At 48.1% G+C, this 27,335-nt stretch overlaps 1 protein-coding gene across 2 annotated transcripts; it reads right to left on the reverse strand.

The window, feature by feature from the left end:
• Nucleotides 1–287: 287 nt before the first annotated feature.
• RBCK1 (RANBP2-type and C3HC4-type zinc finger containing 1) lies at nt 288–27,335 on the reverse strand. Of its 2 annotated transcripts, none has more exons than XM_033153839.1 (13): nt 27,305–27,335; nt 21,383–21,458; nt 19,272–19,413; nt 18,634–18,727; nt 17,426–17,624; nt 12,973–13,115; nt 12,696–12,869; nt 11,082–11,242; nt 8,086–8,197; nt 6,971–7,150; nt 4,902–5,000; nt 3,067–3,210; nt 288–970 (listed from the first exon to the last, which is right to left on the reverse strand). In XM_033153839.1, the coding sequence occupies exons 2-13, from the start codon at nt 21,402–21,404 to the stop codon at nt 890–892; spliced, it is 1,551 nt and encodes a 516-aa protein (XP_033009730.1). In that variant the 5' UTR covers nt 21,405–21,458; nt 27,305–27,335; the 3' UTR covers nt 288–889. The 2 variants fall into 2 exon arrangements, with proteins under 2 accessions (XP_033009730.1, XP_033009729.1); XM_033153838.1 differs by having other exon boundaries at nt 19,272–19,416; nt 27,305–27,334.

Genomic DNA, 27,335 nt, shown 5'->3' on the forward strand with positions numbered 1-27,335 from the left:
GTGGTGGCTGCGGTGCCTCTGCTGGGGTTAGCATGCCGCGGCTGTCCTCCTCTTCCCTGACCCAGTGTGGTGTAGTGGTTAAGAGCAGTGGATTTGTAATCTGGTGAACCGGGTTCGCTTCCATTTTACGCTTTTATCAAGTCTGTGAACTAAGTTAGGCAGAAGGAATCTGGGAACAGGGGACTGCTAAACCCCAAATACAAGGCCTCACTAACCTGGTCTTGAGCAATACAAGTTAAGATATTATTGCAGCTCAACTACCTGCAGAAAAAAAACACAGCAGCAGGTTTAGTTTATAAATAACTTTTATTAGGGCAAATCAAGTAAAAATTGTACACAAAACCCAGCATATTTTGTAGTGGATCTGAGTGCCGACAAGCCTGGTTGTAATGCACCAATAGGGCAATGCCCCAATCTGTGATAGGGGTCAGAGCTTAGCTAAGCACCTGCATCTTAGCAAGAGCAGCCTCTGCTCCTATAGCCTTGGAAGGATGCAGAATGTAATGCTGCCATTAGGAAGGGAAGCAGGGAAAACTGGTTGTAGAGAAAGGAGCAAAAACGGTGTCTCTCCACGGACATCGCAAAAAGCCTGTCTGCATGAGGACTACAATAAGAAGTCCAGCATGCCCTCGAACCCACTAAGAGGCCAGCATTCCCACTCAATCCTTTTGCCCAGCCCTCACATGTATGGAAATACAGGGGAGCAAGTCGTCTTCTCTATGGCGAATGAGCTGAGCCTGTGAGTCTTGAACTTCGCTGTGCCAGAGCCATTCCAAAAGCCCAGGCTGTCCAGAGCTCAGCTTGACGTTCGCTCCTGACTTCCATTCCCCTGCCCGCCAAGCGAGACAGCCTCTTCTTCCAGATGTTCAGAGTTCTCCTCCACTCTTGGTTAATGGCAGTTCTGACAGTTGGGGTGGCAGGGGGCTCCGTTCAGCTTGCAGCGGCAGCCCCCGCTGGTATCGCCAGAACCCTGCGGGGGAAGGAGGAGAAGACAGAAAGCAATGAAACGGAGGGCAGGAGGTGGGGTACATAAGGAAGAGGTTATCTCACAGGGTTGGAGATGAAGGAAGCCATGGGAGGGTCCTGATGAGAGTCCCAGGACAATGTAGGTCTTCCTGTACGGGAAAGGTCAGGGTCCAAAAACACAGTGGGTCAGGAAATTGCCAGACAGGAAAACGGGGAAAGGCGGGAGGACACCTCCTGCAGGATTGCTACTTTCGAAATTGTCCTTAACTGAATTATGTGAGAAATTGCTTCCTTCGACATTAAAAAAACACCCTACTTATTTGTGCATAGTCACCAAAACTGTAGTCAATATTCTAATTTTCCATCTGGATTCTCTCGTTTGGGTCGGGGAAAGAAGGAATGAAGGGCTCTAGCTCAGTAGAGCACATTGGGATAGAGTGACTTCCACTATTCCTGGACTGATGGGGGTTGGACTAGATGACATCTTGGATATGCTTCATGCCACAGTTTTGCACACCAGAGCAGTTCCAAAAGTCCCCGGGTTCAAAGGTGTACACAGCAGGCCTCATTGTACGCATGACCAGAAGCAGTTCCCAGCCACACAGGTCTCTCCAAAGACACCTGATTACATCCCTTGTGCTAGGGTGGCTGGACAGGATTCTTGGTCTGCAACATCAGGGCTGTTCCACAGCCCTGGGCCATCGCCAGCCATCTGCTTTCATTAAATGTAAGTTTCCCATCTCTGCTTTCTCACATCTGCACAATCAAGCCACACAACTTCAAGAAGCCCTGGTTCCGAAAAGATGGAAGACTACGGAATTGGGGCATGCCATTTTCAGGGGGCGAAACTTAAAATGTTTGCAAATTTCTTCGTTGCAAAATATGTTTTTTGGGTTTGAAGAATTCAAATTTGCTATTATTTTTGAGGCTGGACAACATTTAGTGTGGTAAACCCATGTATGATTATAAAGCACGCAAGCTGCTCTTGGAAAACCAAAGGATTTTAATTTTACCTTCTGAAAGTATGACACCTAGCCCAACCCCCACGCAAGGCAGTAACTCCTTGCAATGCTTATTGGAGGCATCTGGTTGGCCACTATGGGAATTAGATGGCATGGACTAGGCTGGACTTTTTGTCCAATCCAGTAGAATTTGTCTTACATTCTTACAAAGCTTGGATTGGAGCGGCTGCCGAGACCACATAACACCAGCCTTGAAAGACCTACACTGGCTCCCAGTATGTTTCCGAACACAAGTCAAAATGTTGGTGATGACCTTTAAAGCCCTAAATGGCCTCGGCCCAGTATACCTGAAGGAGCATCTCCACCCCCATTGCTCAGCCCAGACACTGAGGTCCAGCTCCGAGGGCCTTTTGGCGGTTCCCTCACTGCGAGAAACGAAGTTACATAGAACCAGGCAGAGGGTCTTCTTGGTAGTGGCACCTGCCCTGTGGAACGCCCTCCCATCAGATGTCAAGGAAATAAACAACTATCAGACTTTTAGAAGACATCTGAAGGCAGCCCTGTTTAGGGAAGTTTTTAATGACTGACGTTTTAATGTATTTTTAACTTTCTGTTGGAAGCCATCCAGAGCATAGCGGTCAAGTTTTACCTTTTCTCATGAGGAAGCCTATTCGGCATAATGGAATTTCCCTTAAAATAAGGGAGAACTTGACAGCTATGATCCAGAGTGGCTGGGGAAACCCAGCCAGATGGGCGGGTTGAAATAATAAATTGTTGTTGTTGTTGTTAAGCTTAAACAACCAACCAGCTTCTTCGGAAGAGTTTATCTGTTGCAACACCTTTAGCTCGGCTCTTGCATCCTGCAAGTCCTCACTACGGCCCGCAGCAGCTAAACAACCAGATGTCGTAGTCCAAGTGTTTTGGACTGCAACTCCCATCAGCCCCAGCCGGCATGTGCAAAGGTTGACAACGATTGCGGTTGAGGTTCCTGGTGTCACACAGCCCATGCCAATCCAAGCGGGTGGAATCTTTCAAAGCCAAATCCGTGAATGGATTGGGAGTCCTAAAGGGCCCCAGAGCCCACCACACACCGTTTGAAGAGAATCCACTCTCTGTAGCACGCTTGATCAAGACTTACCGCGGGCCCCCACCGCGGCCCTTTAGTCACCCAGCAGATCTCCGTGTGGCAGACAGTGCACCGGATCCAGTCGCAGCCGTCTTTCTTCTGCACGATGATCTTGCACGTGGGACAGTGCATGGCCTCCCCTTTCTGAACCATGTTCTGAAAGGGAAAGCATGCATGTGCAAACCAGATCACCAGGCTTCCCTGCACCCCCCCCATGGGTGATGGAGTCGTGTTGATGTCCGGTCCCCAATTCAAGGGTCTCATGTTTTTAAAGCTCTGAGCAACTTTGCCCGCCAAATATCCAAAGGTGTCTCCATCACTACAGACTTCTCAGATGTTAAGCTACGTGGGGGGTGGAGGGGCTCTCTTGGTCATCCGGCCACCCTCAGAAGGGACAGGCTGGGACAGAGCCTTCTCTGCAGCAGCCCCTAAGTTGTGGAACTCCCTCCCCATGGAGGCGCCCTGAGCCGCTGCACAGCTTCCGCCATACACTGAAGCCACACACACTCTTTACTTTGCCCTTTGACAACTGAGGGGGTTTCCGCTGAATTTATACTGCTCTGTTCCGTTTTGAATGTTTGATAGCTGCAATGGTTTTATCTGTTTTATTGGAATTGTATAGTCTACTGTTGGAACCCATCCTGGGTGGGTAAGAAATCGAATGAATGAATGAATGAATACATTAAGCTGATTTATGATATATTTTTGTATGCGTTTCATGGATATAATTTCATTGCTGACTTTGTGCTGTTTACCACCCTGCTGGTTTTTTCTTAAAGTTGGATCTGCCGGCATTTTTTCAGGTAAAATGAACAAGCTGGAGGATGGATGGCAGCTAACAGATTGAGGTTGAATCCTGACAAGACAGAAGTACTGTTTTTGGGGGGCAGGGGGCGGGTGGGTGTGGGGGGCTCCCTGGTCCTGAATGGGGTAACTGTGCCCCTGAAGGACCAGGTGCGCAGCCTGGGAGTCATTTTGGACTCACAGCTGTCCATGGAGGTGCAGGTTAATTCTGTGTCCAGGGCGGCTGTCTACCAGCTCCATCTGGTACGCAGGCTGAGACCCTACCTGCCTGCGGACTGTCTCGCCAGAGTGGTGCATGCTCTAGTTATCTCCCGCTTGGACTACTGCAATGCGCTCTATGTGGGGCTACCTTTGAAGGTGACCCGGATACTGCAATTAATCCAGAATGCGGCAGCTAGACTGGTGACTGGGAGTGGCTGCCGGGACCACATAACACCGGTCCTGAGAGATCTACATTGGCTCCCATTACGTTTCCGAGCACAATTCAAAGTGTTGGTGTTGACCTTTAAAGCCCTAAACGGCCTCCGTCCTGTATACCTGAAGGAGCGTTTCCACCCCCATCATTCAGCCCGGACACTGAGATCCAGCACCGAGGGCCTTCTGGCGGTTCCCTCACTGCGAAAAGCAAAGCTACAAGGAACCAGGCAGAGGGCCTTCTCGGTAGTGGCGACCGCCCTGTAGAACGCCCTCCCATCAGAGGTCAAGGAAATAAACAACTACCTGACATTCAGAAAATACCTGAAGGCAGCCCTGTTTAGGGAAGTTTTTAATCTGTGATATTTTAAATGTATTTTAATATTTGATGGAAGCCGCCCAGAGTAGCTGGGGAGACCCAACCAGATGGGCGGGGTACAAATAAATTATTATTATTATTATTATTATTATTATTATTATTATTATTATTATTATTAGCCAACTGCTCTCTTTCCTAGCAACTTCATGAACTGGGGGGCGGAGGACTGCTAATATACTGTGTGGGCCTCAACTTGGGGGGTGACCCTCTCCCTCCCCCTTTCAGAGCCCCTCAAGCCACCCCTTCTCACCAGCAGCATCTGCGTGGTCTGCTGTGCAGCCTGGTCATTCTGAGCTCGGATCTGGAGATCATCCTGATACTCTTTGCAGTTCATGTTTTCGTGAATAGCCTGCAGGCGAGACATGTGGTTGGGATCCCGACTTCCCAGTCTCCTTCCCCCAGATGGTTAGCAAACATTTGTAGGGTGCCCCAGAAATGACAGCATGTACACGATAGCCTCTTATCAAGCTGACCTAGGCATCCGCTGAAAACGGCAGATTCCAGATACCACCAATGGGTAGGAAACGGTCGATTGTTCTGTTTTTGTTCTAGGAAGGGTCTTATCTGAATATTCTACCCCAAGTACCAATATCCATCCGGGGTCTACTTGGCTCTTCAGCACTGAAAATTAATTATCTTTCTTATACACTTCAAGCTGACACCTGCGCCCATTCCCATTCTGTCTTGGACTCTACATCTTATTTTATTTTTTAAAGAAAATTTATTATATTTAAAAAACAGAAAAACAAAATACAAAAATACAAAATACAAACACTACAAATACAAAAAAATAAAAACAACACTTAACTAAACAACAAAAACTCAAACACCAAAAATACCACAATCTAAGCCATCCTCATACTTATTTAAATCTTACTTAATGGACTTCCTCCCATCTTCTATGCTGCGTTCATTACAAATTTACTTTAGTAACTTTATAACGACTTGAAATCAACATTCACAATTAATCTATACCTTGTCTATCTATTATCTTCTCTTTAACTTTAACAGCTTATGTCATCCCTATACACCTTAACAATTCTAGCAATTATATACATCTTAGAATCATCTTAGAAATGTAGAGTTGAAAGGGACCCCGAGGGTCATCTAGTCCAACCCCCTGCAATGCAGGAATCTCAGCATTTTCACCAGCATGCACAATCCCTACTTCACCCCTAAACAAGTATTTAGAAGAGTCTGGACTACCAGTATCCAGAGAGTCAGGTAGAAGTGAGGTATTTTTGACCCAACAGGCCTCCCCATTTGGCCTGCAAGGCTGTTGTTTTTACCTAAACCCTGCCAACCTGCCTTACACCTGACGGCACGTGACATCAGGTGTGGCACCGGGAAAAAATTAAGGCACAGCCCCGTGGCTTTCAAGGTGCCAACAATCAGCTGATAGTTGGGACTTGCAAAGCCCTTACCTGACTGAAGACATGCAAAGGAGCTCATGGTAACCACCGATCAGGCGGCAAGTGGCTGCAGCAATCTCTAATGAACATGCTTTCCGGCAAAGGTTTGCGGCGCCCACAATCAGCTGACTGTTAGTGCTTGCAAAGGCTTTGCCCCAAAGCAGATCTGCAAAGTCTGCTTGCAGGCCTGCTTTGAATAGGGAAATAGGGAAAATGTCCTTTTGAAAGGGCTGGCATCCCTCTGCTTACAGGTGCAGCCTGAATACAAATCGTGCCGGCAAATATATTTTAAAGGGATGCTTGAAATAGACGCAGTCGGTGCCAATCAGCTGATTGACACTGACAGCACACCTTCAAAAGAGCTTGGCGCCGTGAGAGAGCCCCTCTGAAGTTGCCACGTGGTGTCATCGTGACATCAGGTGACTAGAATCATAGAATCATAGAGTTGGAAGAGACCACAAGGGCCATCCAGTCCAACCCCCTGCCAAGCAGGAAACACCATCAAAGCATTCCTGACAGGTGGCTGTCAAGCCTCTGCTTAAAGACCTCCAAAGAAGGAGACTCATACCACACTCCTTGGTAGCTGTAAGAGCATAATAAGATCTGTGCTGGATCAGGCCGATGGCCTACGTAGTCCAGCATCCTGTTCTCACAGTGGCCAGCCAGATGCTTGTGGGCAGGATCTGAGCACAAGAGCCCTCTCTCCTGTGGCTTCCAGCAACCAGTATTCAGAATCATCTTCTACCAGCAAGGGACGGATCCGACCCACCGATCCTGAGCTCCAACCACATTTGCCATCTCCCAGCTGTGGACTGGTCTTCCCTTCCCCGCCCGCAGGCTGAATTTATAGCGTAACCAGCACATCCATGCAGAACGGCAGTTAATAGATGAGCAGAGGGCATCTCACCTGGCAAAGCAGGCAGTTCACCTTCCCGCACACGGGGCATGGGAACTCGTTCACGTCATCCTCGTAGAAGCACCAGCCCCGGCAGTCCGTGGTTTTGCAGTGGTAGCTGGAGCGGCTGCGGTTTTCGGCAATGGAGACTCCCAGGTCCAAGAAGCGCTGGTACTCATCTTTGCTCAGGAGCTGGAGATCAAATTGAGAAAAGGGGGAAGCAAATTGCCCCAGCTGCCTAATCACGCTGCTTTAAGTCAGGGAATCTGCCTCCGAAAGTATTGAGTGAGAATAATGTTACCCGTGGAACCAGGGATTTTGCAAGAGCTGCCGGGCTTAAAAAGCAGGGCGGCAAACTCTAACTGTTGCATCAATCAATCTGATATGTAGCTCAACTTGTTAGAGTACAGTGTTGAGAAATGAGGTTACAGGGAGCCAGGCAGAGGGCCTTCTCGGTGGTGGCGCCCGCCCTGCGGAACGCCCTCCCATCAGATGTCAAGGAAATAAACAGCTATCTGACTTTTAGAAGACATCTGAAGGCAGCCCTGTTTAGGGAAGTTTGATGTTTTATTGTGTTTTTAATATTCTGTTGGGAGCCAACCAGTGTGTCTGGGGAAACCCAGCCAGATGGGCAGGGCATAAATAATAAATTATTATTATTATTATTATTATTATTATTATTATTATTATTATTATTTCTGCATTGCAGGGGATTGGACTAGATGATCCTCAGAGTCTCTTTCAACTCTACAATTCTATGATAATCAGCCAGAAACAAGTTGTGAGAGCATCCATTTGGCACACTGATTAGGAGTGTTGAACCAAGAAGTTCAACACCCCTCCATAATAATAATAATAATAATAATAATAATAATAATAATAATAATAATATTTGTACCCTGCCCATCTGGCTGGGTCTCCCCGGCCACTCTGGGCGGCTTCCAACAAATATTAAAATACGTTAGAAGCTCACTGGGTGAACATCAGAGAGACCAGTCACTCTCTCACTCTCAACCTAGCCGACCTCACAAGGTTGTTGTGAGGATCAAATTGGGGAGAGGAAAGGAAAGAAACGCGATACACTAGCCTGAGGTGTGCGTACAAAACAGACATTTTAACTGGCCTACCGCTTTGACCTCTCGCTCCAGCAACTGCCCCGGGCAGGAGTATTTTTCGTCAATGTAGGGGCAGCGTACTTCAGGCTCCTGGCTGTTGAGGATGGTTCCTCTCAAGCAGTCCCTGGAGGGAGAAATGCGGGGGGGGGGGGGCACACACACACACGTCATACGGGAATGGGAGGTTCGGAAACTTCGGCTGGTGCAGAATTCGGCAGCCAGGTTGCTGACTGGCACAAGGCGGTTTGAGCACACTGCATCCATCCTGGCCCAACTCCACCGGCTGCCCATGAGTTCCCAGGCCCAATTCAAAGCGCTGGTTTTGAGCTATAAAGCCTCAGGACCGCAGTATCTCAAGGACAGTCTCTCCCCATATGAACTGACCCAGATCCTGAGGCCCTTCTTCGTGTGCCTCCTCCACGAGAGGTCCTGAGGGTGGCAACACGGGAGCAGGCCCTTTTCTGCAGTGGCTCCCCGTCTGTGGAATGCTCTCCCTAGGGAGGCTTGCCTGGCGCCTTCACTATTTAGGTGCCAGGCAAAAACATTGGCATTATTATTATTACCAGCTGTCAACATAAAATCACAATAAAAAAAACACAAAATACATAATAATAAAAAAACAAGAATAACCCAATAACCCCCCCCCCCAAAAAATTGGATATCAATTAACCAAAAGCTTGGCTACAGAAGCATGTTTTTGCCGGGCACCTAAAGGTGTATAATGAAGGCACCAGCTGCACCTCCCTGGGGAGAGCCCCCGGTGCCCTTTTAAATGTTTTGTGGCAAGAATGACAGCAGCAATTAGAAATATCTCAAACCAAAAAGTGACAGGAGAATGGAAATATGTAGAGGAATATTTGGCAAAAAAGAAGGAGTTGAAGCAAAACTGGTGATCTGTCTGGAGTGACTCACACACAGGAATAAGGTAAATATAGTTATAAATACCCCTTCATGGATCACTGCCTTGTCGTGGCAAAGGGGCTTGAATTACTCAGGGAAGCTATGGACAGGTCAAGATGGACAGGTCATAGTGGAGAGCTTGGACCAAACGTGGGAGAAAAGCAATGACAAACCTAGACAGCATCTTAAAAAGCAAAGACATCACCTTGCCGACAAAGGTCCGTATAGTTAAAGCTATGGTTTTCCCAGTAGTAATGTACGGAAGTGAGAGCTGGACCATCAAGAAGGCTGATCGCCGAAGAACTGATGCTTTTGAATTATGGTGCTGGAGGAGACTCTTGAGAGTCCCATGGACTGCAAGAAGATCAAACCTATCCATTCTTAAAGAAATCAGCCCTGAATGCTCACTGGAAGGGCAGATCCTGAAGTTGAGGCTCCAGTACTTTGGCCACCTCATGAGAAGAGAAGACTCCCTGGAAAAGACCCTGATGCTGGGAAAGATGGAGGGCACAAGGAGAAGGGGATGACAGAGGATGAGATGGTTGGACAGTGTTCTCGAAGCTACTAACATGAGTCTGGCCAAACTGCGAGAGGCAGTGAAAGATAGGCGTGCCTGGCGTGCTTTGGTCCATGGGGTCACAAAGAGTCGGACACGACTGAACGACTGAACAACAACAAAGTTAAAATAAGAATTTTTTTGAGGAAATATATGTATAAAACAGCATTGACATGAGTATCTGTAAGGAACATGAAGCAGAACTTTAGGAACTTTTACTTCTATTTCTATTTTATTTCTACTTTGGATAATTGGATGTGAGTTGTGAGATATAACTTATCTTACTTAATTGATGAAGTAGGGTAACTTACCTTTTCTTTTGTACTTCTGTAATTTTTCTTTCGTACCTCTGTAACTTTATGTTTTCTGCGTTTTTTTGCAACTACTTAATTTCAATTGTAACACTGTAACAATGTTTGTATGATTATTTCACTTTACTTTGGACTATACTTTTAAGGATATCTCAATAAAATTTATTTTTAAACAAAAAAAAAAATTAAAAAATGTTTTGTGGGAGTTATTCTTTCATCGTTTCTGCTTTCACTATTTATTTGTGCTTTTATCCCGAGCTTTTATCTTATGAATCACCCAGAGATCTTTTGATGAAGAGCCCAGGTTCAAATACAGATCCTTGGGGGACTCTACTTTCCACTTCTCTCCACTTGGAAAAAAAAAGTCCCATTTATTCTCCTCTTCTTAGGGGAGCTGTTCCATCCCACCTTTGAAGGTGACCCGGAAACCGCAACTAATCCAGAATGCGGCAGCTAGACTGGTGATTGGGAGCGGCCGCCGAGACCATATAACACCGGTCCTGAAAGACCTGCATTGGCTCCCAGTACATTTCCGAGCACAATTCAAAGTGTTGGTGCTGACCTTGAAAGCCCTAAATGGCCTTGGTCCAGTATACCTGAAGGAGCGTCTCCACCCCCATCGTTCAGCCCAGACATTGAGGTCCAGCTCCGAGGGCTTTCTGGCGGTTCCCTCACTGCGAGAAGCCAAGTTACAGGGAACCAGGCAGAGGGCCTTCTCAGTAGTGGCACCTGCCCTGTGGAAGACCCTCCCACCAGATGTCAAAGAGAAAAACAACTACCAGACTTTTATAAGACATCTGAAGGAAGAAGAAGAAGAAGAAGAAGAAGAAGAAGAAGAAGAAGAAGAAGAAGAAGAAGAGTTTGGATTTGATATCCCGCTTTTCACTACCCAAAGGAGTCTCAAAGCGGCTCACATTCTCCTTTCCCTTCCTCCCCCACAACAAACACTCTGTGAGGTGAGTGGGGCTGAGAGACTTCAGAGAAGTGTGAGCAGCCCAAGGTCACCCAGCAGCTGCATGTGGAGGAGCGGGGACGCGAACCCGGTTCACCAGATTACAAGTTCACCACTCTTAACCACTACACCACACTGGCTCTCTGTTTAGGGAAGTTTTTAATGTTTGATGTTTTATTGTGTTTTTAATATTCTGTCGGAAGCCGCCCAGAGTGGCTGGGGAAACCCAGCCTGGTGGGCGGGGTATAAGTAATAAATTATTATTATTGCTACTGGATCATTTACTTACTTGCAGAAGGAATGCAAGCATTCCCGCAAGGTCACCCCCTCGCCCGGCTGCAGGGACAAGAAGCAGATGGGGCACTCTAGGGCCTCGTCCGACGGCACCAAGCTCTGTCCATCCAGCTGCAGGAGCCGCTGGTAGTTTTTCTGTTTCTTCTGCTCCTTAGCCTACATGAGAGAGAGAGAGAGAGAGAGAGAGAGAGAGAGAGAGAGAGAGACATCAGAGAGATTGAAGCATTTGGCGAAATGTCCGGATTGAAAAATCTATGAAACTGAATCAGAATCTGAATGTGTCTGAATGTGCCAACCCAATTACAAGATCAGTTAAGACATAAGACAGGCTTTAAGATCTGCCTGCAATATATTAAATATATTGGAAGTGATGTAACAAAAACCTGGGGGGGGGTGGACTTTATAAAGCTAATTCTCTGCCATTAATAAGAAATATTAAGAAGGCTTCCTTTTGCACCAAGAACCAGACCTTCTCCCATTTATAGGTCACTAATGCATCAATCTCTAAAGGATTTACGTAAGCTGCTGCAAAGTATTTGTAAGAGAATGACCACGAAACAAACATGTGGCTCGTGGGAAGTTGCCTGGAAGAGAATGTGGCCCTTGGAGCTGAAGTGAGCAAGGTACCGTAGTTGTTAGAGAGTCAGACCAGAGCCTGGGAGAGACCAGGGTTCGAATCCCCCACATAATAAATTATTATTATTATTATTATTATTATTATTATTATTATTATTATTATTATTATTATTATCATACCTCTGGTTACGTTCGCTGCGGATTGCGTTTTTGCGGGTTGCGAATGCGGCAAACCTGGAAGTGTTTACTTCCGGGTTTCGCTGCACACGCATGCACAGAAGCATTCTGCGCAGTTTGCGGATGCGCAGTAGTGCGGTGTCGTGCTTTCGCACCTGTGCGGTATCGCTGCTCGGGTTGTGGACTTTTCGCGGTGCGAATGGCACCCCGGAACGGATCGTGTCCGCAACCCAAGGTACCACAGTATATTTATACGCCATGCATCCAACTGGGTTGCGCCTGTCACTCCGGGCGGCTCACAACAAAATGTTAAAAACACAAGAAAACTGGGCTACGCAAGACTTGCTGGGTGTGAGCTTGGGGGCTGGACCCTGCCTCTCGGCCTAACCTCTACCTCACCGGGTCGTTGTGGGGATTAAGCAAGAACCGTGACGCCACTCAAGAGATAAAGGTGGGAGACAAAGGTAAAGGTAAAGGGACCCCTGACCATTAGGTCCAGTCGTGACCAACTCTTGCGTTACTGGCTCAAGGGGGCCGGCGTACAGCTTCCGGGTCATGTGGCCAGCATGACAAAGCCGCTTCTGGCGAACCAGAGCAGCGCACGGAAACGCTGTTTACCTTCCCGCCAGAGCGGTACCTATTTATCTACTTGCACTTTGACGTGCTTTTGAACTGCTAGGTTGGCAGGAGCAGGGACCGAACAATGGGAGCTCACTCCATCGTGGGGATTCGAACCGCCGACCTTCTGATCGGCAAGTCCTAGGCTCTGTGGGCAAATAAGTGAGTTAAAAGGTCCCGGTCCCCCCTGATCTACAAGGTCGCTACTAGCTGCCTCCCCCTCCCCACAGCCAGTCACCTGCTCATACTGGCGTGTGGCTTCCTCCTCCTTCTGCAACCGCTGCAGCTCCTCCACATCCGGCTGGTACCCTTCTGGCAGGGTGTATCCCTTGGGGCGCTCAGCGCAGCACATCTCACAGCCAGGCCAGGTGGGCTTGTTGACGAAGGTGCACGTTGGGCATTCCCAGCCGACCTAGGTAGCGCCCCGCGAAGGAGAGAAAAGGAGGAGGATGGGAGCATCCCGGAGGAAAGAGAGCGTCCCTACCTGCGTCGCCCGCCCCCTCGCAATCCATTACCAGTGGGGGCATGGCAGGCAGAGGTGATGTGGTGCCCCTCTTCTCCTCTTGGAGGTTCGGGGTGCCCAAGGGGCCCGCTGGCGTCGAGGCTGCCGGTTCTGGCGTCCCCCGTGGCACCAAGACACCCTCTCGAATGCCCAGCTCTAGATCGAAAGGAAAAGAAAATCATTTTCAAGGAGATCCTTCCTGTTGGGTGTGGGAGCAGAAGGGTCTTTGCCTGCCTGGCACACTTTGGATGTTTTCTTAAGATTTAGTGTCAGGAGTATAACGTATTATTCCTGGACACCGCAGAGTTAGACGCAGACTTTTCTGGAAGCTTCTGGCTGTTGTGTGATTGACTGGACAGCACAACGCAGGAACTCAGGAACTCACTGGATAACTATATACAGTATTTATTGATTGAAGCAACTAGCATCCATAAGTTACTATTTACAGACTTTACAAAATAAAAGAAACAAAACATAAAATCTTTTCCTCTCTGTCTCTCTCTCTCTACACTGACCACGTTCTCTACACCAACCACACACTAACCACACACAGAGCTCAGTTCTTTAGGAACTCATCGACCAATCACAGGCTGTTGCTAAGGGTCTCAGAGAGAGCAGATCTGGGCTTTCTGCCAACTAGCTAATTGCTTAATTGCTTGGAGATAGACAGCTGCATTTCTGCACGTAGGCAACTCTGAAATCTCTAACATGTTTGGGGCCGCCTTTCTGGCGGGTGAACTGGCTGGGCTGTGGGCACGGAGTTCGGAGGGTGCCAGGTCTGGAAGAAACTAGAAGCGCCTGCCTTCTTGCCCTGGAAAAGGCATTCCTCCCCTTGGGAAGTCAGCTATACAAACGAGAAAGTCGCGCACGGGTCTTGCTCAGTTGTGCGGACCAGCGCGTCGCCAGAAAATCTGGACCAAAACCACTCTGGAGCACAAAATTCAATCGGCAAGCAACCTTGCTGTTCTCAGGGATAGGATCACAGAACTGTAGAGTTGAAAGGGACCCCCAAGAGCCATCTAGTCCAACCCCCTGCAATGCAGGAACCACAACTAAATGATTGGCCAATGGTCAAGCTTGGTAGTAATCAGGTTTGTATAATGTTATTTATTTTCATAGAATCTGTCGGGAATATCCTCCTTCCCTTGGATGCTGGTCGTGAGTAACGACAAGCCTTTGGGTAAGCTATAATTATTTATTGTCCATAATGAATCTACAGAGTCTCTGCAGTCATGTCTTCTCAGTCAGTTTCAGTTTCTCAGAGTGGCTGGCTTCCGCACGCACGCCAACACCACCAACGGCTAGGCACCCTGAGATGACGTCTGCGTCTCCCCCCCCCCCCGGCTCATCTTCCTGTCTGTGACTGACGGTGCTGGGTCTCTCCTCTGTCATCCCCAAGCCTGGCATCTCCCTCTCTTCCGGTGACATTTCCTGACGGGGGCCGGAGGAGAAGGATGAATCTGTGGAGATTATGGGTGGCTGTTCTCTATAACCCAGCGACCCCCCCCTCCCCTGGATGAGTCGCTATTTTCTCTCCCAGCTCTAGCTTGCTCCCCTCTCTCCCCCTGCTCCTCCCGAGTAGTAGTTCCTCTTTCCCTGACAGAATCACAGAACTGTAGAGTTGCAAGGGACCCCCCAAGGGCCATCTAGTCCAACCCCCTGCAATGCAGGAATCTCAGCTAAAGCCTCCCTGACAGATGGCCATCCAACCTCTGCCTTTAAAAAACTCCAGTGGAGGAGATCTCACCACCTTCTAACAGAGCCCGTTCCACTGTGGAGCGGCTCTGATTAACTGACTGATTGCTTGATCCATAGAATCCTAGAATCCTAGAGTTGGAAGAGACCACAAGGGCCATCCAGTCCAACCCCCTGCCAAGCAGGAAACACCATCAAAGCATTCCTGACAGATGGCTGTCAAGCCTCTGCTTAAAGACCTCCAAAGAAGGAGACTCCACCACACTCCTTGGTAGCAAATTCCACGGCCGAACAGCTCTTACTGTCAGGAAGTTCTTCCTAATGTTTAGGTGGAATCTTCTTTCTTGTAGTTTGAATCCATTGCCCCATGTCCGCTTCTCTGGAGCAGCAGAAAACAACCTTTCACCCTCCTCTATAGGACATCCTTTTATATATTTGAACATGGCTATCATATCACCCCTTAACCTTCTCTTCTCCAGGCTAAACATACCCAGCTCCCTAAGCCGTTCCTCATAAGGCATTGTTTCCAGGCCTTGGACCATTTTGGTTGCCCTCCTCTGGACACCTTCCAGCTTGTCAGTATCCTTCTTGAACTGTGGTGCCCAGAACTGGACACAGTATTCCAGGTGAGGTCTGACCAGAGCAGAATACAGTGGTACTATTACTTCCCTTGATCTAGATCCAGTTTCCTTATATGCCACTTCTGAGCTGCACCCAAAGCCGGCTTACAGCAACATTTCAAAACATCACAATACGAAGCTTTGCAAATACAAATGTACAAAATACCGAACCTGTCAGTAATTTTTTTTTTTAAATGACAAAAGTCAACAGCTGTGGCAAACACAAAATAAATTCAATATTCCCCCCAAAAGCCCACAACCACCTAGGCTTGAGTACATCAACACAAAGCAAAACAAGAATTAAGGAACAATAATAGGAAGACTGGGGAAAGACCAACTAAGGAGCAATGGCAATAAAAACTGATGGACTATGCAGAAAGGGCAAAACCGACAGACAGACTTCGTGAGAAAGACCCCAGTGACTTCGAAAGAGAATGGGAATCTTTTATAGTTTATTTGCAGAAACGAAAGAAGATTTGACTTGATGGCAGGATTTAAATAAACGTTCATAATTTTATTAGTAGTAATAGATAGTAGATAAGGAAGCAAAATAGTGTAATTTTGGATATAGCAGTGTGTAATAAGGGGAAAATAAACCAGAAGTGGGAAGAGGGATTGTAATATGAATGTTTTAGATATGTGATGTACGTAATAATAGAAAAAGAAAATGAAATACCGGTAATTAAAAAATAAAAAATTAAGCAACAATAAATTTATGGTGCTTAATTCCAATGCATTTAAGGTTTCCTCTGTAACGGATCTGCCCTAAGTCTGGGTATGGTCAGAAACCCCAGCGTGCTAGGAGTTAAAATTCAATCTGTGTGAATGGCGGGAGACGTTTCGCCCTTTAAAAGAAGGGAGCGCAGTTGGTCAGGAGGGAAGAGAAGGAAGGAGTGAGTGGTGACTGAGGGAGAGAGGCCAGGATAGTGGTGGGTAGGTTAGGCTAGGTTTAAGATTGAGTATGTTATACTGAATAGATATATGCTGTTATGAAACTACGATTGAACTATTGATTTACTGAAACCGTTATGCTCTAAATAAATAAAGACTAGCTTTTGTTGCTATAAGTCAGTCGTCATCGATTATTGGGTCCAGCGGAATATAACTGCTCATGAGGAGGGGAAACCCAGGGAAAAGACCTGCGGGGTGTTAGTTTGTGTCTTAGGGGTTTCACTCAGGAGGGGCTAGCTAACTGCTACAGAGAGGGATCTGGAGAGAGAGAGACCCTGGACTGTAGGCAAAAAGGTGTCTAACCCCTGAAGCCCAGGCCAAGGAATATAAACGGCCGCGGCAGCTGGACCGGGACTCTCCCGTTACTAAGATATTCCCATATTATAAATACTAGGGAATTAACTTCATTGACGGACCTCCGAGGGACAGGTGGGGTGGATGGAAGTCTGACCCGGAACACCTGACTAAAAAATAAAACAATCACTTAGTAACAGGGGAGGGGAGTTGTGAAAGGGAGGTTCGTTGCACCTCTCACCAGGCTTAGAGGACACACAGCGGCCTCCCATATCCTTACACCAGAGGGGCAAATGTTGGGAAGGGCAATGATGGCATGTCTCTTTGCCACCCTGCTGGCAGGACCAAGTCCTGGCGCAGGTCCCTTCGCTGTCAGAAAAGTCTTCAGTCAGACTCTCTTGATGTTTGACTCCACTGGTTTGGGTCCTACTCTCTAGAGAAGAAGGAGAAGAAGAAGAAGAAGAAGAAGAAGAAGAAGAAGAAGAAGAAGAAGAAGAGGAGGAGGAGGAGTTTGGATTTGATATCCCACTTTATCACTACCCGAAGGAGTCTCAAAGCGGCTCACATTCTCCTTTCCCTTCCTCCCCCACAACAAACACTCTGTGAGGTGAGTGGGGCTGAGAGACTTCAGAGAAGTGTGACTAGCCCAAGGTCACCCAGCAGCTGCATGTGGAGGAGCGGGAAAGCGAACCCGGTTCACCAGATTATGAGTCTACCGCTCTTAATCACTACACCACACTGGCTCTCCAGCAGAGAGCAGCAGAAAACAAGGTGGCTCAATCCTCCACATGAACCTGTTCCATATCTGGCACCTCCCGGGGTACCACCTCCTCCTAGCAGGAGCCACAGCACAACATCGCCCGTCACGCTTGCAGGAGGGTGATGCTCCTTGCACTGATTGCTCACCTTCCAGCTGCCTGCGCTCGTGGTCCCGCTCCAAGGCGTCTTTGCTAAGCTTTGCTGCCCTGGCAGAGAGAAGGTACAGGTAAACTGCATCGCCGTCCTTCTGGATGCCGTGGTAGTGAAGGGTCTCGTGGTCTCGGGGGAGCCTCTGCCCCATCACCCACCTCTGGATGCAGGGGGGGAAGCCGTAGTGGAGGAACACCTGAACCAGGAGGGAGAGAGGGAGAGGAAGTCACAAACAGTTTATCAGGAGCAGCTACGTGGGCTAAACAAAATGGAAAAAGTATACCCGATGAGGACTTCTGTGCTACTCAAAAGCTTGCTTTGAACTACTTGAAAATTATTTACAGGTGGTATTTAACTCCGAGTAGGCTTGCGGGTGGCGCTGTGGTCTAAACCACAGAGCCTAGGGCTTGCTGATCAGAAGGTCGGCGGTTCGAATCCCCGCGACGGGGTGAGCTCCCGTTGCTCGGTCCCTGCTCCTGCCCACCTAGCAGGTCAAAAGCACGTCAAAGTGCAAGTAGATAAATAGGTATCGCTCCGGCGGGAAGGTAAACGGCGTTTCCGTGCGCTGCTCTGGTTCGCCAGAAGCGGCTTAGTCATGCTGGCCACTTGACCCGGAAGCTGTATGCTGGCTCCCTCGTTCAGTAAAGCGAGATGAGCGCCGCAACCCCAGAGTCGTCCGCGACTGGACCTAATGGTCAAGGGTCCATTTACCTGGGGAGGGGAAGGTTATGAGTGGGTGGACGCGGGTGGCACTGTGGTCTAAACCACAGAGCCTAGGGCTTGCCGATCAGAAGGTCGGCGGTTCGAATCCCTGTGAAGAGGTGAGCTCCCATTGCTCGGTCCCTGCTCCTGCCAACCTAGCAGTTCAAAAGCACGTCAAAGTGCAAGTAGATAAATAGGTACCGCTCTGGCGGGAAGGTAAACGGCGTTTCCATGCGCTGCTCTGGTTTGCCAAAATGTAAAATGAACCATGGAAAGAGAAAAAGGGAAGTCACTGATATTTTAAGGATGTTTAAATGAGTATTCTAAATTGTAAAAAAAAATTAAATAAATATTATAAATAAATTTAAAAAGCTCGCTTTGTTGCTCAACAAAAACAGTGTTGTTTTTCATGCTCCTGACTACACAGGTTATATTTGTCATAAACATCGCTGGGTGTCCCATACGGGGTTCGAACCTGCAACCTTGGCCTTATCAGCCCGTACCATGTCTTTGAGGGATGCCAACGTCATGCAAGGCTGGACTTTGAGGTAAATGGGGACGGTGCTCATCTGGGCATCTTCCACGCCCACCCACAGCCTGGGAGAAGAAAGGAAACGATCCATTAGACCCTGTCCCCTAAGTGTGTCTGCCCACCCCTCCTTGCAGAGACCTTTATACCCCGGAGACAACCAGGAGCCTGAGGGCTGTCGCCTTAGGGTTGTCCTGAGTTAATCACCCAACTCTGCATGAGCTGGTTGGAGACGGCTTCACCCACCTCCGCTTTCTGCCTTTCACGGTCACACTACGTTTTGCTATGGCAGGAGTGTGGAAGCTCTGGCCCTCCGGCCCTCTTTATCAGGCCCTCAATACCTTTCCAAGGCCACACCCCCTTCCCAGCTGGATGGAGAAGAAAGAAGGGTTTGCGAGGGTGTGTAGAAACGAGAGCCGTGTACAAAGGTGAAAACCTACACCTGTTGCTCTGCCCACTTTTGCTGCCATCCCTGCCCACCATGTGGCTGCCCGGAAGTGAATCCGGCCCCCAAAAACCATTCCCCTGCCCCTGCTCTATGGAACTGCCATCTGTACCTGTTCACGATTGCTCTCAGCTATTCGCTGGCCCTTTCGTGGCGTAATACGTCACCTGATGTCTTGCGTGGAGTAGGCGTCCTGCTGTAGCTGCACCACGACGGGGGCACGTCGCTGGGCCAGCCAGGCGGCACACTCCTGGGCTGCCCTCTCGTCCCCTCCGCTGATGGCTTCTGCCAGCTTCAGGGCCTGCTCCTCTGCTGAGAATGAGAAAGCGGTTGGGTAGAAGGAAGTCATGGCCCTAAAAAGCCAAAATGTTAAGATTTTGAAGAGATAAAGTGATGGATTTTATTATTGTATTGTTATAAACCCAATAAAAATGATATGGCAAAAAAAGAGAGAGAGAAAGGGGTTGGGCTGGTCCGGAGCCAGGGGTGCTGCAAATTGCAATGGACACTTAATGAATTGTTGAGACAAAATAGGAAATTCTTTCCAGTAGCACCTTAGAGACCAACTGAGTTTGTTCTTGGTATGAGCTTTCGTGTGCATGCACACTTCTTCAGATACACTGAAACAGAAGTCACCAGATCCTTAAATATAGTGAGGGAGTGGGGAGGGGTATTACTCAGAAGGGTGGTGGGAATGGGTGATATCTGGGTTCGGAGCACAACGGGCACGGCCGGGGAGCCCAGGGCACGGGACGCTCTTCCCGTGCCCCCACCGAAGCCCCGCTATGCGGCTGCAGGGCTCCTAACCCCCGGAATGAACTGGGTGCTTCGCAGCCGAAGCAGCCCACGACCATCCATAATGGCGCCAGCCGCCGGAAGTCGTCACATAACATGTTTACAACCTATTGCTGTAAATTTTTCTTGATCGTTTAATCTTTTTGTAAGCCGCTTTGAGGGTTTCTTTCCTACAACCAAGCGGCATGCAAGTTTTATGAAATGAACAAATTGTTGCAAAAATAGTGTGTTAGTGGTGTAAACTGGACTTCATTCCTCTTTTACCTGTTGCTCTGCAATACTTCCATGTATCTCAGTAATGTCTGCTCTGGCTGGCAGCAACTCTCCAGGGTTCCAGGTAGCGCATTCGCAAGTTTACTAGAGACGCTGGAGGTTGAACCCAAGGTGCAAAGCAGGTGCTTCGCTTCCGCTGAGCTACGGCCCTTTCCTAGTCTCCTGGCGGGCGCCTGCATTTGCAAAGATTTGCCCGAGATTCTTGCCCTGTGGGGGGGTTGAGCCAGGTGACCCTTGGGTTCCCCTCCAACTCTGCGATCTAGTTGGGTCAAGCCAGGCAGGGCTACAGTTCCCATTCATTGCAGTAGGATTGCAGGCTGTGCCCTAACATGAAAAAAGGGTTGGGGGTGCCTCTTACTCTGGTGCAGAAGGAGGCAACTGTGGGATATACCTAATCCACTGGGAGCAGTCAAGTACAACATTCCTTGTTTTCCTAGAGTGGACATGCAAGGGAATGTTTGGTCCAGCCAGTCGAAAACTTCCTGTTTCCTCCTGGCTGGAGCATCCTTCCTCTTGCATGTGACTAGTGGGTGGGCGTGGCCTCACCTGTCCAGGTAACAAAAGGACAAGGCACGCAGCACACTCTCTCTTTTTCACTTCCTTCGTCGTTTGACCAGCTTCTTAGCTAGGAATGGTCCTGCTAGCTTCTCAGCTAGCAGAAGCACTGGGATTATTTCCCCATATGGGCATAGCTGTCAACTTTTCCCTTTTCTTGCGAGGAATCCTATTCGGAATAGGGGAATTTCCCTTTAAAAAAAGGGGAAAGTTGACAGCTATGCATATGGGGTAGATCCACATGTACATATTTGTAACTAAGTCTGCCTTCAGGGATCCAACCGTGAACTGATGTGAGTAAACTTCTTTTATTGACTTCGAGTAAGGCTTTATTCTTTTAAGAGGGATTAAAGGGAACTTACCAGGAATATATAGTGAGTGGCTTACACGAGCCTGCAACCAGCTATCTGCTGTGCATGTAAAAGGGGAATGTAAACTCTGCTCAGTAAAGGAACTTGCTAGTGTAAGTTAGGAAGGATATTAATAAACAATATATCCTCTCCTGCCACCCTGAACATTCCCACAGCAACAAGGTCCTTGAGAAAGCAGCCCCAAAGAGACATCTCCAGTTCCTTAGTATGCATGCTGCAGCCCAAAATCAGCCATCTCTCTCTCTCTCTCTCTCTCTCACACACACACACACACACAATCCCACCTTTTCTGGTAGCCTCATCCATAAAGGCTGCTCTCACCAATCGCTTCCAGAGCCACAAAATTCATATGTGGTGGACCTGTAAAAGGATAAAAGAATATTGGGAAATAATCTATAATGAATTGAAAAAAATATATTTCAAAGTACTTTTCAAAAAAAAAGCCAAAGTCCTTTTTGATGGAGATAATTCAGACGGAAATTCCCAGGTGCCAAAAAAGGTTATTTATGTTTGCCACTACTGCGGCCCGTGTTTTGTTAGCTCCAAAATGGAAAATGAGTGAGGTTACAACTAAAGAAGAATGGCAACTTAAACTGATGGAAATATGCGCAGCTTGCGGATCTACAGTAACATATAGAATAAGAGAACAAAAAGAACATGCGTTTAAAGAAGATTGGAAAATGTTTATTGAATATATGGAGGGAAACTGTGTCTATTTGAAAACGCTGGCAGCATTAAGATAAATTCAACAGTGTAAACAAGTTTTGATGGATGTATTAACGGAATACTGAATGGTTTAGTTTATGTAAAATATGCAGGGATTTATGCTATGCAAAATGAACCACGGAAAGAGAAGAAGGGAAGTCATTGATGTTTTAAGGTTGTTGAAGGAGTATTTTAAATTGTAAAATAGAAAACTTAATAAAAATTATTCACACAGAGCCACAAAGTTCAGAGGCTGTTAAAAAAGAGGAAATAATGAAACGTTTGAGGCTTCATCGGTCTTGCCAGACAGAACCTGTGCATTTATTCACAACAAGAAGGGATTACCTAGAATCACAGAGCTGGAGGGGACCCTGAGGCTCATCTAGTCCAACCCCCTGCCGCGCAGGAAGGGAATTGAACCTGCAACCTTGGCATTATAAGCACCACGCTCTATCCAGCTGAGGATTTGGGCATGTTGTCTGGCTGCATATATGTAAAGGACCACCCAGGCAGAGACTCCAGAGGAACACTGTGGTGGTAGTGTGTCAGACGAGGACTTGGGAGGGACTGGGTTCGAATCCCCATGAAGTTCACCAGGTGACCTTGGGCCAGTCACAGCCTCTCAGCCTAACCTACCTCGCAGGGTTGTTGTGGGGGCGGGGAGAACCCTGCACACCACCTTGAGCTCCTTGGAGAAAAGGGCGCAATAACAACGCAGTAAATAAACTGGGAGCTTGTGGGACTCCCTGCTTCCTTACTTCTTGGGAGCATCCTAGATCTTCAGGAACAGATGCCTGAGGTTGTGCCCTTTGCCAAAAGCCTTTCTATGTGTGCATAAGTACACACTCATAGATGACTTGGGCATTTGGAAACCCCTCTGTGGGTTGCCAACTTATTCATTGGGCCCTGCTCCTGTGCTTTCTTAGTAGCAACTTGATATGTAGCCACCAGCAGGTGAATGTGATTGTGTTCATAGCAGGTGAAGCTTAGCCTGCTGATCTTTCCAATTAAACTGCTGCTAAGAGTGCTCACTGGAAGGGCAGATCCTGAAGTTGAGGCTCCAGTACTTTGGCAACCTCGTGAGAAGAGAAGACTCCCTGGAAAAGACCCTGATGTTGGGAAAGATGGAGGGCACAAGGAGAAGGGGACGACAGAGGATGAGATGGTTGGACAGTGTTCTCGAAGCGACTGGCATGAGTTTGGCCAAACTGCGGGAGGCAGTGGAAGACAGGAGTGCCTGGTGTGTTCTGGTCCATGGGGTCACGAAGAGTCAGACACGACTGAACAACAACAACAACAAGAGCAGATGAACATGCCAAGCTGCTTTTTCCCTGGTCCCTTGGCAACTCCAAGCCATAAGTCATATGATCTGCTCCCTGCAAACAAATCCTCCGGAGGGAGAGGAGAAAAAGAGTTGCAAGTACTATTCCTTGGTTATGAAAGAGTCCCAAAGCAACACACACACACACACACACACACACAAAAATCCCCCCAAGTAACAGGACACACTTAACATCTACTGATAGACTTCCGGCGGCGACGCCATTCCGGGTGGTCGTGGGCTGCTTCAGCTGCGAAGCGCCCAGTCCATCCCGGGGGTTGGAGCCCCGCTACCGCAAAGCGGGGCTCCGATGGGGTGCGGGAAGAGCGTCCCGCACCCTGGGCTCCCCGGCTGTGCCCGTTGTGGCTCCGAACCCTTCCCTCGCTTCCCCTGTAAAGGGGGAGTGGGGGTGAAGGGACTACGGAGCCGGGCTATAGGGGACATGCCCCAACCGGGATGTAAATGCGGCGACAAATCCCGAAATGAGCGTTGAAGTTCTACCTGTGATGCATGGATTTGAAGAACCCGGTGGTTGTGAGTACTTGATTGGACCAGTTATTATGCTTTTTAGACGACCCGGGGGAAGGAGAAAGGCAGCCTGCCTCCCTCCCTTCGGATGAAAGAAGCTAACCAGTTTGAGTGACTGCTGCTACAGAACTGGTTACAAAGTATCTGAACTTTGATGAGTGAGACTGTTACAATTTCCCTTTGGGGAGTAAATTTGTGAAAGATATCTCCGTTTGAAGTGTCGGTCTTTGCACTCTGGCTTCAAGAAAAATGGCGATGAAAAGTTTAAACCGAGGTGAAAAACAACTCTCACAAAAGGAAGAACATAGAGACAGGAACTGTAATTTGACACTCACTCCCTCCCCCTCTTCCACTATGTTGAACTTTGTCTTCGAACTTGTTTTGAACTCTGGATTAACGGATGAACAAAGGCTCACTGAGCTGAGACTGGAACTTCTTTATCGGAAAGTGAAAGTCTTGTGTGGGGATTTGAAAAGAAATTTACTACCCACAGAGGAGGCTTTTAAAAATTTTGACACTTTGGAAGGAAACCTTGGCAAGGAGCTGAGAGGGTTGCTTGAAGGATGGAGAGAAATGACAGGGCGACTCCGGGAAAAGGATTCGTTTTTTGGTGGTGGCAGCCCCAAGACGATGATAAGATTTGTTATATCCAGACCCCGAGGTGTGAGCTCGGGGGCAAGGGACAAAGAATTAAGATATTTACAAGAAGAAGAAGAATGGTTTAAAGAAACGGAGCAGCCAAAAGAAGATGAGTTGGATACCCTGAAGCTCGTTGCAAGGAGCGTTCTGAACTGTGCCTGGATCTGTGGTTATTTGGGAAAAGACGGTAATTGGGAATCTGGCTCTGGTGTCACTAGGAGAAAGACAATGGATAGAGGGGGAGTGGGGTGAAGTATTAAGTAAAATTTAAAGCGGTTTGTTATGGTATTCTGAAATCGGAGGGTGAAGACCGTTAGTTCTACTTAGCTTTTTTGTTTTTAAATAAGAAAGGAGATATTTGAAGTTTTATGTTACTAGCAGCAGGTTAAAGGATAGAATGATGATGTATTATTATGATGATGTATTATTAGTAAAACTAGTATAAGATGAAATATAGACTAAGTTGAGTAAGATGATTGCTGTATTTTATATATATAACTGTGTTTAACTTTTAGAAGAAGTGGTTAAAAAATAGATCAAGGATATAAAACCGAAGGTGAAAAGGCAGGGGAAGTCAATGGTCAAGATTTAGAAATAGAAATTTTTTTTTTTAGGAAAGATTTAAATAAGAAAACTTGGCAATGTTTGTATTTGTTTTATGAGTGTATTTGTTTTGTATTTGTTTTGTATTTGTATAAATGTAGGTGTGGGTGTGGGTATATGTTGTTATAAGAAAAAACGTCAATAAATTCTTATTAAAAAAACAAAACACTTAACATCTACTGATAAGCTGCAGCCTGAGTGCTACACAGGTCGCCACTGCTCTGGGAAGAGTTCTGTGTAACCCTTACGCTGACACAGCACTCCTTGGCCAAGAGAACCCAAACAGATACAAGAAAATGTCACTTGGTAAGTTTTGTATCACTTTCTTTTCTCAAAAAAACGAAGCCCATCTTTTCGCTCTCCTTGTTTTGCTCATTTTCACAGATAAAAAATCACGAGCACATTCAACCAAAAATTTGCATACCTGACAATTTTACAGCCCACAGCCACCCGTTCTGCTTTGCCTTAAATTACTTGTTTGGGCTCTTTTGTAGATTTGTTTTTTTAATATATACATATGCTTGGGAAATCAATGTTTATCTTCACATACACACACCCAAATTACCTAACGCCCTTCGCCAACCAACCCAGAAGCTTTTTATAAACTTTGAACTTTGGCAGAAAGAAATATACACCACGAAGTTCCTGGTGTTTCTTGGTTGAGCAATAAGAGGCACTCTGAAATTTGACTGCTCTCACACATGCAATCACTTATTTATTGCTTGGGAAAGATGTATGCCTCTTGCTCGGGGAAAAAATATATATCCAAGCAGCATACAACTCCAGTTATAAACGTTGCTTCATAGTCGCTCCATCCCCCTTGGATCACCTTGGCTGCCTGGGTCTGAAGCTTTCCCAACTCTACAATAGTCAATACCCTTTTTGAGTCGAGGCGACCAGAACCACTCATAGGATTCCAAATGCGGCTGCATAACGTAGGGCACAATATTGCAACTTTTACTTCCAGATCCTTTCCCAATGACCCCCTTCGCAGTGCCACACATAAGAAGCTGGCTTTTGCTGGGGGGGGGGGCACACTTTCTGCAAGGTGAACTTCGAGTGCGTCTTTTTGGGTGCTGGTCCCATCGGAGCAGGACTCTGGGGCACAAGTCTAGGGACCCCCTTCAGTGAAGGAGTAGTGGGGTGGGGCGAGGGAGGGGGCAGGCAAACACAGGGGAGCTGTCTTAGCACATCTTGGAAGTAACCAGCGTTTCAAATTTCTTAACTGCACCACAAAAAGGAGTGAGAAACAGGAAACAGAAACACAAATTCTGCTCAGCGAGGCTGATGGCATTTCATCACAGCCTCGTTTGTTTTTCTAAGTGGGTCTTTTTAATTGACAAAGATTATTTCGGGAGCTAGAATGGCATGTTTGGTAAACTGGCTGGCTGGGGGCCAAGGGCGAGAGTCCAAAACAGCCCCAAACTATGACCTCCTGGACTGCTGCCTGGCCCCATTCCTCGCCAGGCGGTTTCCTCTCCAAATAGCCTCTGAGCATGGACAAAGTGAAGGACGGAAATAAGCAAGCCCTTGTTTGAGAAACAGCCTGGCAGCCTCTCTGCCCACCACTCTTGCAGAGGAACCCTAGAACAAAGAGTACCCCAAATCTGAAAGTCAGGACCGACACCCCCCCCCCGTAAAATGGTCTCTCAAACCCCCAGGCGCTCCAAAAGAACAGACTGCAGCACAATCCTACGATTAAGCAGTTTACTCGGAAGTAAGTCCCGTCGTGTTCCCGAGTAAGCTCGTTGCAGACCTCGCCGAAAGGGGCACCCCGGGGCTGTGGCGGTGGGTTTGCTCACAACCGCCCTATAAAGTAGGTTAGTGGTGTTGGCTACTTGGCAGAAAGTAAGGAACGAGGGGCGAAGGCGGGTGCGCAGCGGGGATCGGGGCCGAGAAGAGCTGCCCCAAAAGGAGAAGCTTCAGGGGGGGCGCGCGGAAGGGGCGAAAAGCTTTGGAAAGAGGACCTTAAAAAAAATAATAGAAAGATCCAGCTAAAGTGAAGATCCTTTAAATGGGAGCTTTACACGGAAGTAAGTCCCGCGGCAGAGTTCCCGGGAGAAGCGCAGCTTCCTCGGGGAACAGACGGGGCGGCAGCGGCGGGCCAAGGAGAGCAGCTTGCCGGCCCCAAGGAGCTGCACGCACGCGGCTCATTCCTTCCGCGGTGCGCGCGCGCGCAAAATGCGCTTCCCGTCCGGGCGGAGCGCGCGCAACCGCGCCCCGTGATTGACAGAAAAGAGCACCCACGAGCGAAGCTTCCCTCCCGTGACCCCTTCCCCCACCCCCTGCTGCGGACCCCCCTCCCCTCCCCTCCCCCCTCGCCCCCTTAGAGGGTGTGGGGGGCGGGTTCCCCTCTGTGACCCCTGGAAGGGGATCTGGGTGCGCGCCCCCGGCCGCGCGCGACACTGACCTCCCAGGCGGATCCGCGGGAGCCGCCGGCG

This window comes from Lacerta agilis, chromosome 6, assembly GCF_009819535.1.
Source record: "Lacerta agilis isolate rLacAgi1 chromosome 6, rLacAgi1.pri, whole genome shotgun sequence".
NCBI lineage: Eukaryota > Metazoa > Chordata > Lepidosauria > Squamata > Lacertidae > Lacerta > Lacerta agilis.

Excerpts from the sequence above, each read along its gene's own strand:
- RBCK1 (XM_033153838.1), bottom strand. The coding sequence starts at position 21,404 with ATGGATGAGGCTACCAGAAAAG. Across the intron at positions 19,417-21,382 it reads GGATGAGGCTACCAGAAAAG|CAGAGGAGCAGGCCCTGAAG; the intron begins GTGGGATTGTGT and ends TCTCATTCTCAG. Across the intron at positions 17,625-18,633 it reads TGGCATCCCTCAAAGACATG|GTGTTCCTCCACTACGGCTT; the intron begins GTACGGGCTGAT and ends CTCCTGGTTCAG.